General features: G+C 38.6%; 1 protein-coding gene across 1 annotated transcript in view; it reads left to right on the top strand.

Annotated features, from left to right (window-relative positions):
- KIAA0825 overlaps positions 1-12,904 on the top strand; it is a gene marked incomplete at its 3' end in the record, with an annotated part of 225,582 nt that overhangs the window by 47,842 nt on the left and 164,836 nt on the right. The window contains exons 5-8 of the mRNA XM_082013187.1: positions 1,055-1,149; positions 2,900-3,127; positions 4,131-4,396; positions 5,626-5,776. Coding sequence (XP_081869313.1) covers positions 1,055-1,149; positions 2,900-3,127; positions 4,131-4,396; positions 5,626-5,776 — 740 coding nt within the window. The remainder of the gene's footprint in view (positions 1-1,054; positions 1,150-2,899; positions 3,128-4,130; positions 4,397-5,625; positions 5,777-12,904) is intronic.

The raw sequence follows: 12,904 nt of genomic DNA, 5'->3' as shown, positions 1-12,904 counted from the left end.
CCCTCTGTAGGCTTCATTTTGTGTTTCAACTTTGCTAGGATCTCCTTGTTCATCCATGCAGGCCTCCTGACATTTTTTTTCCGTCTTGAGCTTGGAGGAGGTAATCCTTGAATATTAACTAGTTTTCTTGGGCCCCATTTCCATCGAGGGCCTTATCCCATGGGACTCTTCCAAGCAGATCTTTGAAGAGGCCAAAGGCTGCTGTCCTGAAGTCTAGGGCTGTGAGCTTGCTTTTCACCCTCCTCTGTGCCCTTGGGATCCTGAACTCCACCGTCTCATGGTCACTGTAGCCAAGGCTGCCTTTGACCTTCACATTCCCAACAAGCCCCTTCTTTTCAGTGAATATGAGGTCCAGCAGAGCACCTCGCCTCATTGGCTTCTCTATCACCTGGAGGAGGAAGTTATTGTCAGTGCACTCCAGGAACCTCATGGATTGCTTGAAATGCTGATGAAAGTCATATCTACCCCAGATATTGGTTCATCCTTGTCAAAACTGGGGCAGTATTCCCATTACTCCAAGATTCATGAGTGAGCTTTGTACCAGCCCTTCTTAAGGAGCTTCGCTTGTTGTTGTTCCTGTTGCCATTATTTTGCTTATAATAACTGTACTAATTAACTGTCTTTTTATTCTTACCATATTGGCATTTCCAAATAAGTAAAAACTATAAAAATACATTAGTGTGCAATTCATATAATTTATTGAACAAAGAATAGAAATTAATTTCTACACAGCTGTTCTAACGTTATCTGTTCTCCCTAGGAATAGGCGACTGCACAATCAGTATAAAAATGAATTAATGACAAAAGAAACTATATTTTACACATTATATGTGCGTTTGTATAAAATATGAGTACAATGGGATGTGGATTTCATGATGTTATATAAAAGGAGCTGTGTATAACCTGAATTTGACTTTATCATAACATTAGTATTCCCCTACATCTTGTTGAGGGGGTTTTTATGCTTCATATTGATATATCAGAAGGTGTTGTAGGCTGCTGACTTTTCTACAGAATTAATCTTAACTTTGATCCCTTTTATCATACTGTGCAGGAGTTCTGAAGAAAGCTAGTGGGGAGCTTTTAATAGGAGAAACTAGAGCAAATGAAACCAGTGTGCTTCCTGAACAGTTACTTCAGGTAGAAGAGGTGAGTATTAAAAGAGTCTTACACTTTGTAGGGGATTTTCTTTTGTCTCTGTCTCCAGTGTAGTCTGTCACCATGTTCATTATAAACACCTGTTGCCATAGTTTCAGTATTTAGCTACTGCAATTAATTTTAAGTGCAAAATCGCAGTTAGGATGGAATGAAGATTGCTTACAGCATTCATGAAGAAGTGGTTGCTATTTAAGATTTAATAAGAAAACAGTTTTAACATAAGAAGTATAAGATACCTCATAACAAAATGGTAAAAAAATGCTAAAATATGATAGGTTTCTTCACTATTAAATATATAGTCAAATACAGCAGAATCTTAAAAAAATCTATCACATTCTTAGCATTTGATCATAATGATGCTTCCTATAGGGATAAGCATTCACACTATGTCAGGTTTCTTTGATGCCAACTACTGTGTAGTTAGCCCTGTGCTTTATAGAACGTATGTGCAAGATTAAGTTTTAGTCTCTCTTCCATTTAGTGGTAAACAAATTGTTATTGTTGAATTTGTGGGACCTAGATGCTCTAACAAGTCTGATACTTTGCAGTAGTGGAATTTAATTTCCTAATGGCCGAATTTTAGTGATGAAATGAGGTTTTAAAATGTGTTTTGCATGAATTTGTGCAACTAATGTTACTATATCTTATAGATTACAAAGAACAATATATTGAGAAGATTGACCTTTACCTGAACCAAGATCAAAAAAAAAAAAAAAAGAAAAAAGAGGGAGTGCAGAAATGGGTGTCTGTGGGAGCTGCCTCTTGCTCACTGGAGCTGAGTGTTGGGAGTGGGGAAGGGGAAAGGATGGAGGAGGCAACTTCAAAATTGGAGTAAACTGGAAAGGCTCCACTTTGTAGCACTTCCTTGTCTTCCAATTTAGTATTATAGCTGCAACTATAGGAATCCTTCTTTTCTTTTCTCCTACTATGCCTTCATAGTGGGGATCTTCACTGTACATCTTACATCATTAAAATATTTATTTTACAGTGGTGCAATTCTCAGTTGGCCACTTCTGGTAAGGTGTAAGTCTGCTGTATGTCATCTGAGCAACGCAAAAGCAAGATCAGTGGAAAAGTAATGATGTCCTACTGTGTCTACTTCTCGCAACTGTTATGCTCTAAGATAACCTCAGAAGTTTCTATTTATAGGAGGCAGGGAACTGATGTCAACAATAGTAAAAGCCAGCATTGGCTAAAAGCTAGAAATCTCTATTTAAACATTTTACTCTTTGCTTAGTCCATCTCTAGAGAAGTGAAATCCAGTGTGAATGTGTTAAAACCAGCTCATCTAAACATTTGCTATTAATATTCATGGCTAGTAGCTTCCTTTTGTTACCTGCAGTGAAAATTACTACAGGGTATCCATTGCTGGATTACTTGTTGAACTATTGAAAATGGTTATAAATGTATTTGACTTTGTTAAATAGATTCCATTAAAGATTATAAGTAATATAAAGATGAAGCATGGCTTTTAAAAAGTAGTCTTGTTTAAACAGGGGGGTTTATATATTTATTTCTTAAAATTTGAAATTTAATATTGTTACGCATGTTCATTTTTGTTGAGTGTATATACTGCATTTAATATGATTTCAAGGCTAGCAGACTGTATTTTAATTTTTTAAAATTAATTTCAAAATATGATTGTGTCCTTTAATTTTATTAAGGGTGTTTGTATAAGTTTCAGACAATAATAACACTCAATTATGAATTTGGATTGATTTAACATGAATATGTATTTCAGCCTATTTTACTGAATTTTGGCTGGAGAAACGCATTTAAAGACCTGTCGTCTTCTGTGGCTCACTGTATAACAATAGCAATTGAGGATTTTTCAACTAAAATTCTTCAACATGAGCAGAAAGAAGAGTTTTCAGCTGCAGGCTATGCAATGAGTCTTGTAAACAACCAGCAAATGAGGGAGTCCTGTGGAGCAGTCCAACAGGAGGAGCAACCAAAACGAATTGCTAAGGCAGGTATCAAAAGATCTGAAGTTTGAGGGGAGACAGAATGCCAAGGCTGTTTGCCATCTACACTTTGAAGTGCTTACAGTACCATTAATATTCTATATCTTATATAAACGGAATTAAGAAGAAAGTGAGGCATTACAATATGAGGCTGAGCAGAGCTTTATACAATAGCCCATAGTCTATACTTGAAAGAATTAACTTCTAAACTTCACTGGCATTATTTTTTTCATCCAAAAAGTTCTAAAACATTGTGATTAGTATCTGCTGTTACCAAGTGGTTCGGTGGGAAAATACTGAAAGCTTTGAAGCATAGCTATAAAGGGATTTCCTGTATTCATATCCTTAGACATGCCATTTAACTAATCAGCATAAGCAATAATATGGGCAAATTAGAGTTCTTTGATTTGGCTGAAAGGTCATTTCTGACAATTAAATTGTTTTGCTAAGGGAATATATATTTGAAAGGTTTTTTTTATTTAGTAAGCTTTGCAACTGTTCTGGCAAATTTGGAATGCTGTTAATGAATGTTTGCTTAAAATAACACAGAAGCTTTTGGGAGATAATTTTAGGGAGATCAATGTATGAAATTACTAAGACATGACAGGGTTGTTTTCAAAATCATTGTTAAGAAACGTGTTTGTATATTTTTCAAAATAAATTAATTCAGAAAATTGTTTACAAGGAATTAACCTTATGCTTTGAATGTACATCCAGTGAGATCATAAACAAAATGAAGGCATTATTAGTGTAAGATGGTTTTCATTTTTTTCACCAATATTTTTCACAGTATTATGCAGCTTTAAAGCAAGAAAGAATGAAATAATAATTCATTTGCTGTATATAAACGTTTCTCTCCTGTATAACAGAAAGAAATGTTCGTAAAGCTGATTTAATATATTTATGTTTTATGCCAATTTCATTATTCAAGAATCTGACCCTAGTGTGTATAAATTAAAGAGTGCTGTCAGAATACAAATAACTTGATGCCATATTTATTTCTCTCAGTTTTGTTCTGACATCATGGAAGAACTTGACACATTGCTTCCATTGGCTCTGGCATGCAGAGATGATTCTCTTCAGGAAATTAGAGCAAACTTTGTAGAGGCCTGCAGCAAAGTGGCAACAGCTGTCCTGGCAAGACTAGAGGAGAAAAGCAAAGATGTTCCTTCCAAAGCTCCCCTGCAAGACTTGTATGCTGCCCTTTCTACAGCAATATACATCTCTCAGCATTTTACAATGTATAGCAATTTAATGAGAGAAACAAGCAAAAAGTGAGTCCCTTTTACTTATAATCGTTTAAATCAAACATAAATAATATAGGACCTCATTCCATTTGGTGATACAATTTGGTGGTATTTTTCAAATTGCATCATATTTCTTAGCAGATGCACTGTGTGTACTATTTATGGAAAGACCTGAATCAAAGCTATTGATAAATCTAAAGCAACCATTACAAAACAAGTTATTTATGTTTAAGGTCTGCATTTGATTTGCAGATCGATATTTTTTATTTATTAAGCTTGACTAAATAAGATGGTCCAGTGAACTGCATGTACTCTGCTTTCATATAGATAGAGGGCTAAGGCCTTCATTTCCTTTTCTGACCTTTGCAATAGCTGAATTTTCATAAAATGTGATTTAGCAAATAGCAGTCTTAGAGGACAGTATAAATATACATTCCTGTGCTTTTTCCTGACACCATATGTATTTAGAAATGTGAACAAATACATCCAATGTAGTTCTAGAATTTATTTTTTATTGCATGCAGAATAAAAGTTAGAGAAGATATGAAGTATTAGTGTAAAGTCTACAACAGTGTTTGACCTGGGGACAATCTACCTACATTTGCTGTGCTTTTAGGAGATTTTGACTTAGATTGGTCCATGTGTTTCTGGCCATATGTAAATTAAAAGTAGAAACTGGACCTTTTGGGATGGACACCTGAACTAGCACATTTTTCAAGGAATGTATCGTTTCTAAGGGTTTGTGTGCACTGTTGAGCTACTCTCCCGCTGATGTTTTACTCTCTCCTGCATAAAGTTTATCTTTGTGAATGGGAAATCTGAGCCAAAATACTGCACAATAATTCTACTTATGTGTATTATGAAAGAGTTTTAGTACCTAAGCTGCAAAATATCATCTCTGGACTCTGTGTTTATGTTTTCTTTATCACACTCAGTGCTGATGCAATTATGCTTCAACGCAGAATCTCCCAATAACTGAATGAGAAATGTACTCCTGTCTCAGAAAATAGGATGAAGTAATACATTTCTCAGTGACTTGGTTAAGTGAAAATTTCTAGATGACCAGATATATTTAAAGAACTTGTGAAACAAAGACCAGATTTTTTTCAAAAGTGAATGCTAGGTTCAGACACCAGGACTGAGAGGAAATGAATGATTGATACCTAATAATCAAAACCATTTGCAGTACTGGGGATTGTTACCTCCTACTGCAAAGCCTTTCAATCTTTGCCTCTTTGATCGTTCTCTCTGAACAGACCCCTGTTCCTAGTGCCTGTCCAACAATATCAGGAATTCATCAACATTGTCCAGTTTCAAGTTACGAACTACTGCGTCAGAGTTTGTGCTACAAGCATTTTACAGGATGCTGAGAGCCACCACTGGGATGACTGCAAAGCTTTTTATGAGGTGTGAGGTTAAGTTTACTGTGCCTCCCTATTGCAAAATGTGTTTTACTGCTTGCCATCTCTCTGACTAATTAGAAGCATAAGATCAGCATTATTTTTACATAAAGATTGTTGGAATTTACCATTTTGAAATACCTATTATTGCAGGCAAATGTATCTGTACAAATTGTATAGGAAAACGTAGTAATTTTAAGATGAGATAAATCATTACTATGGAGTGTTTGTGTCATTTGCTTAATAAAATACTGTATGTCAAGTGGAAGACATTTATATGGAACTCAGTAATGAAGACACTGTCATTTTAACTGTTCTTATAGAAAGTGTGACATACGAAAATGAGAGACACCTATTTTTCTACTTGAAATTTTTACCCTGATTCTTTGAGTCTACTTTTCAATTGGTTCACCTTTTTCCCTTTTGTGGGTGAAGGATGTAACAAAGACAGATGGTCAATATAGTTACATTCAGCATTCAGCAATACATTTCTGAAATAACTAGTGCCATTTCTCCTGCATTTTGAAGTCACAGGTCTGCTTTTAAACTATAATCCTAATGATTCTGTGAAAAAGCACTAGGGATCAAGCAAATTATTATAATTGATTGGGATTTTTTCTTCATCCCAGTTAAACACAGACATAGACTGCCATATACTATTTGAAATGATTTTTACTTAATTTCAGGATTAAGTGAAAGTGTTATATGGTTGTTATCAGTAGTAACTGAGATCTCCTGGAGGCAAAGTCTTGCCTTTCCTTATATCATTTTCTGTGTGAGAGAATTTCAGTGATTTTGTTCAGCATTTTGTAGATTTCTTACAAGATTAGATTTCTTATTTCACATGAGAGAAAACTATGTGTGGTTCATGTATTCTACAGATGTAGTATAAAAACTGCTGAGTCAGTGACAAAATCTGTAGTGGACAGATGATGCAGACCTTAATATGAGTAATCTATCAAAATGCCAATCCCTCAAACTAATTAAGCATTTTACTTTTTTGAATGTGAGCCGTGATGTCCTGGGTTGATAAGAAAGTAAGAAATTTAGTGGCTTTTTGGCAACTGATAAATCATTATATACTCTTCACTGTCTGTAGTCCATATGGTGCTGTGTCCTGTTTATTGGTGACACAATAACTATTCACCATGGAGGAAATCTAATTGTCAGAAATAGCTGTCTCAAGAAGAAAGAGTATGGGTCAGCTAAACAATTGTACGATTACTGATCGGAACTGATAGGTGTATGTTGTGGTTTCACCCCAGCCAGCAGCTAAGCCCCAGGCAGCCGCTCGCTCACTCCCCCATGGTGAGGTGGGGGAGAGAATCGGAAGAGTAAAAGTGAGAAAACTCGTGGTTGAGATAAAGACAGTTTAACAGGTAAAGCAAAAACCGCGCATACAAGCAGAGCAAAACCAGGAATCCATTCCCCACTCCCCACGGGCAGGCAGGGGCTCAGCCGTCTCCAGGGAAGCACCATCACGTGTAACGGTGACTTGGGAAGACAAACGCCATAACTCCAAATGTCCCCCCACCCCCTCCTTCTTCGCCCCAGCTTTATACACATGATGTCATATGGTATGGAATATCCATTCGGCCAGTCTGGGTCAGCTGTCCTGGCTGTGCCCCCCGCTAGCTCCCCATGCACCCCAGCCCCCTAACTGGCCGGCCAGCACAAGAAGCTGGACTGTCCTTGACTGCTCAGCAGCAACCCAAAACATCAGCACGTTATCAACAGTTCCTCATCCCAAATCCAAAACACATCCTCACGCTGGCTGCTGTGAAGAAAATTAACTCTATCCCAGCTGAAACCAGGACAATGTAGGAAGAGAAGAAGAAAGCTGGTATCTCAGCTTTGTACACCTGCAGGACTTGAGGTGGGAAAGACATAATTTTACATCATCACTCTGCTTTTTTTAGTGGGCCATGGTCTATGGCCCTCCAAGGATGGACCATTATCTGCTCAGAGTGCCTTCAGGAGGCATGATGCTGAGTAGCTGCTACTTGAGCTCTTGTAGGAGTCCCAAATGAAAGAGATTAGCTTAAGACCTCTTGCTTCTTACAGAGGCAACATCCTGCTGAAGCTTCTAGCAGTGAGAGGTGGCTCCATCCAAGGTCGAAGCCTAGCAGTAATGTGAGGCTCTGCCTCTTAAGTCATGCAGATTCTGCTGAGCTCAGAAAACGGAAGTAGCTTGGAGTCAGGCTCCAGAAGACCTTGCCAGTCATCAAGAGCAAGCTCTGTTATGAGGTCCTCCTCTCTCAGTTTTATTGTTGTGTGAGTAAGTGGCTCACAGCCCTTTCTGGGTTTTCAGTGGGATCCACTGCTGTAAACAGCATCATGGTATTGCTTCTTTAAGTGGAAGCTGCACTTGGCTCTCTTCTTCTGCTTGTCTTTTGGGTGGCCTAATTCTTGAATCTGGCTTAGGTCAGGACCCACACTACTGTTTCCACTTTGTCCCTCAGTTTTGAATACTGCGTGCAACTATAAAAGATTCAGTCCTCACCTGCAAATCTTGAATGCAATTTCATAAAGGCAAAAAATACATTCCCTTGCACTCCCACGAAATTAGCAAAACATTGCCTGTCCCTTGGTTTTGTCTGCATGAGTAGGGGAGAAGGAAGAGGAAGAAACCTGTCTTTCCTCTTTCACACACAGAATCACACAGAATCACTAGGTTGGAAAGGACCTTCAAGATCATCAAGTCCAATCATTAATCCAGTGCCACCATGTCCCCTAAACCATGTCCTGAAGTGCCACATCCACACGTTTTTTGAACACTTCCAGAAATGGTCACTCCACCACCTCCCTGGGCAGCCTGTGCCAATGCCTGACCACTCTCTCGGTGAAGAAATTTTTCCTAATATCCAATCTAAACCTCCCCTGGCGCAACTTGAGGCCATTTGCTCTTGTCCTATCACTAGTTACTTGGGAGAAGAGGCCAACACCCACCTCGCCACAACCCCCTTTCAGGTAGTTGTAGAGCGCGATAAGGTCTCCTCTCAGCCTCCTCTTCTCCAGCCTAAACAACCCCAGTTCCCTCAGCCGCTTCCCATCAGACTTGTGCTCCAGACCCCTCACCAGCTTCGTTGCCCTTCTCTGGACACGCTCCAGCACCTCAACGTCCTTCTTGGAGTGAGGGGCCCAACTCTGAACACAGGATTCGAGGTGGGCCTCACCAGTGCCAAGTACAGGGGCACGATCACTTCCCTGCTCCTGCTGGCCATGCTAGTGCTGATACAGGCCAGGATGCTGTTGGCCTTCTTGGCCACCTGGGCACACTGCTGTCAACCAGCACCCCCAGGACCCTTATCTGCCAGGCTGCTCTCCAGTCACTCCTCCCCAAGCCTGTAGCGTTGCATGGCGTTGTTGTGGCCGAAGTGCAGGACCCTACACTTGGCCTTATTGAACCTCATACAGTTGACCTCTGCCCATCGATCCAGCCTGTCCAGATCCCTCTGCAGAGCCCTCCTGCCCTCCAGCAGATCAACACTCCCACCCAACTTGGTGTCATCTGCAAACTTACTGAGGGAGCACTCGATTCCCTCATCCAGATCATCAATAAAGCTATTGAACAAGACCGGCCCCAGAACTGAGCCCTGGGGAACACCGCTTGTGACTGGCCGCCAGCCGGATTTAACGCCGTTCACCACAACTCTCTGGGCTCGGCCATCCAGCCAGTTCCTCACCCAGTGAAGAGTAAACCTGTCTAAGCCACGAGCCGCCAGTTTCTCCGGGAGAATGCTGTGGGAGACGCTGCCAAAGGCTTTACTAAAGTCCAGGCAGACAACGTCCACAGCCTTTCCCTCATCCACTAGGCGGGTCACCTGGTCATAGAAGGAGATCAGGTTAGTCAAGCAGGACCTGCCTTTCATGAACCCATGCTGGCTGGGCCTGAGCCCTTGGTTGTCCTGCAGATGCCCTGTGAGCACTCTCAAGACCAACCACTCCATAATCTTCCCCGGTACAGAGGTCAGGCTGACAGGCCTGTAGTTCCCAGGATCCTCCTTCTGGCCTTTCTTGTAGACGGGCGTCACATCGGCAAGCCTCCAGTCTTCTGGGACCTCCCCTGTTAACCAGCACTGCTGATAAATGATGGAGAGTGGCTTGGCAAGCTCCTTCGCTAGCTCTCTCAGTACTCTCGGGTGGATCCCATCAGGCCCCATAGACTTGTGGGTGTCCAGGTGGACAGTATGTCCTTGACTGCTTCCTCCTGGATTATGAGGAGTTCATTGTGCTCTCCATCCCCGTCTTCCAGCTCAGGGGGCTGAATTTCATGTATTGCATGCTTAATTACAAAGTAAATGGTAATCCTACACTTCAGGGATCACATGAAGTTACTCTCTTCTTTTTCCCCAATAATATAGGACATTCAATTGGTATTAGAAAGAATATGTGATAGCTTTCCACTCCATTCCTCGCTAATGACATATTGACTAATAAAACTGTTTGACTTACTTGATGTGGAAGTCATCAGAAAGAAGACAAAACCACTGACAGACAAAGGGAAAGGAGGAAGGGGCAGGGGACAGTGTCCGTGTTTGATTACACAGAGCTGCAGGTTTTGTATCCGATTGTTCGTTTGTACAATGGTAACATTTGAGGAGAACAAGGTTGGTAGCAAATGGTTATTACATTCTATAAAAGGATTTTCTACATTGTTAAAGTAAAAATAATGATGCATTTTTAAATGTTTTTGGACTTTCATACCAGTTATCAGTACCTGCACACCCATCCTCCCTCTGACATGCACCTAATCGAATAGTGATAACTGGAATTAAAATCCAGAATACCAATTATGATCACAGGGTAAACACAGAGATTATAATCACTGTGAGATCACAGAAGGTTTTGGGTGTCTTTTAGGAAAGTTAAGCAGAGACTTTGTGAGGTAAAAGTAGCGATAATGTGCAATCTGAGCTGAGCTCTAAGAGTGCCGTTCCCATTCAGTGCACAGAGTCTAAGCCAGGGAGCGAAATTCCTGGGGTTCGGGATCTCGCTGGCGGAGCACACCGAACCCCTGTGGGTCACTGGGCCGGCTCCCAGTGGAGCTTTTTGTGTAGCAGACATCTGCTGTAGCATCGGGAACGTATGTTTTCTAACAGGCAACGAATGAAGACTTGTCTGTTCAACGATAATATTGAGTGGCTTACGTAGTAACGCGCAGCCGCTTGTTTCACGATGTGTAAGGTAAATAAAAGCTCACATCTCTTTGTATTATACAAAGCCTGCAAAAATAGCAGATGTTTACCAATAGAATTGTCTAGAAATGGCAACAAATAGACAAACAGGTCAGAAAAGGGGAATAAATCTCATTTAAATCTTTAGTGAAACTGTGCTTCTGCAGTGGAGGTGCAAAAGGGGTATTATTCAATTTACTGCTTTAAATTAAATAAAGAAGATAATATGAAGCACTTTGTGTTTATAGTTACATACTTAAAAAGTAAAATTTGCCAACATGCAGTTACTTAAAAAATAAATACCCTATGTTAAAAAGCCAATTTAAAGTTATGGATCTGATTGTTAAGTCTGCATGGTTTTTGAAAATTTTTTATTTATTTTTGTAAATTAAAGATATGACCAAAATAAATTAGCTTCCATTAGGCATTGAAACTAATTATTTTTCACCTGGTAAGTTTATTCTCTAACAGTTGAAACGTTTTCTCAAAGAAAGGGAAATGTTAGTAAAATGTCTGTGAGGTAGAGTTAGGAATTTATTTCTGAGTAAGTCGTGCTGGAATGCACCTCAAGATTAGTCATGGTAAGATATCTAAGAAGCCCAGACTTACAGAAATGTGTTAACGTTTGAGTTAGGCAAAGTTTTGAAGTCATGTTATGACTTGAGTTACAGCATAAACTTGTACTTTCTTAGGATGATGTTTGAGTATATCATGTACTAACATTGTAATTTTATTTCATATAAGAAAAATAGCAAATTATTTTAATATGTCCATTATTTTATTATATCAATTTTTGTTCAATATAAAACAATCCTGTTTTATCTGTGTGGTAACACTTATCAAGTGCTTGATTGTTCAAAATACCAGAGTGATTGTATTCAGTTTGCCTGTTGAAATATGCTTGCAGTAATTATAAGAAGTCCATGGTTGTACATATGAAGAAAATTAGGAATATAATTCTCTTTTGAAACTTATCTGTATTACGTTTTTCTCTTCTGCATTGGTGAAATTTTGAAAATTGAACATGTCAATGATTTGGTTTTCTTTTTTTTTTTCCTAAATGAGATTTTAGAGATGCCTACTCCAATCATAAATTTAATGACTAGAGCAGTGGTCACAAGTTTGGTACTTTTGTTATTTGTCGTAACTGACCAATTTTTAATATAAAATACGCTTTAAATATTATGACAGAGAAATACTGAATAATGGCAACTTCCAATAATCTGCTAATGTGGTGTTTTTAAAAAGAAGACAAGTTATTTTGTCTTACTATTGTTAGAAAAAGCCTACCAAACTCTTACAGTGTTTTAAAGATCATGGGGTTGTTTTATGTTTCTGATAATGCTAAAATATTAACCAATTCTTAAAAAATTTCTCAGCTCCATTGGAATGTGAGAAGTAAAGATTCAAGTCTTTGTTCTGATACAGCTTCATCATAATGCTATTTTCTGAATAGATATTAGTTGAAATATTTAAATGTGAGTTGAACTATGTACTTCTTAGCAATATTATGGACTAACCACTGTGATTTTGACTCCTCTGTATTTATCTCTATGTCTTATTGGGGTGGTTCTGTGTAGACAATGAAATATTAATACCAATGCTGATTGCTTTCCAGAAAATGTTTAGTTTCAGAGAGTTACCATTGTAAGATTAAAAAAATCATACTAAAAAATTCTGGACATCTCTTATTATCAGTTTAATTGTTCAGTTGTTATTTTTTTCTGCTCTTACTGCATATCCATTACATGCAACCAAAGTTTCATAATCACAGTTATGTGTTGCAATTATGTATCTGGGGAAATACATATGCTTAAGTAACTTAAATAATTATTTTATTTTGAGGACAAAGAAACTGTTATATTCAATTCATCTGACTATTTTAGTGAGTACAGAATACTGTATATGTTTTTAAAATAGACTTATAACACTATGGCTTTTGAGAATAGGTTAATTAA

The sequence above is a fragment of the Phaethon aethereus genome (genome assembly GCF_964289735.1).
Source record: "Phaethon aethereus genome assembly, chromosome: Z".
Classification (NCBI taxonomy): Eukaryota; Metazoa; Chordata; class Aves; order Phaethontiformes; family Phaethontidae; genus Phaethon; species Phaethon aethereus.
The sequence above is the reverse complement of the archived record's forward strand: the minus strand, read 5'-3'. Positions and strand labels throughout refer to the sequence as shown.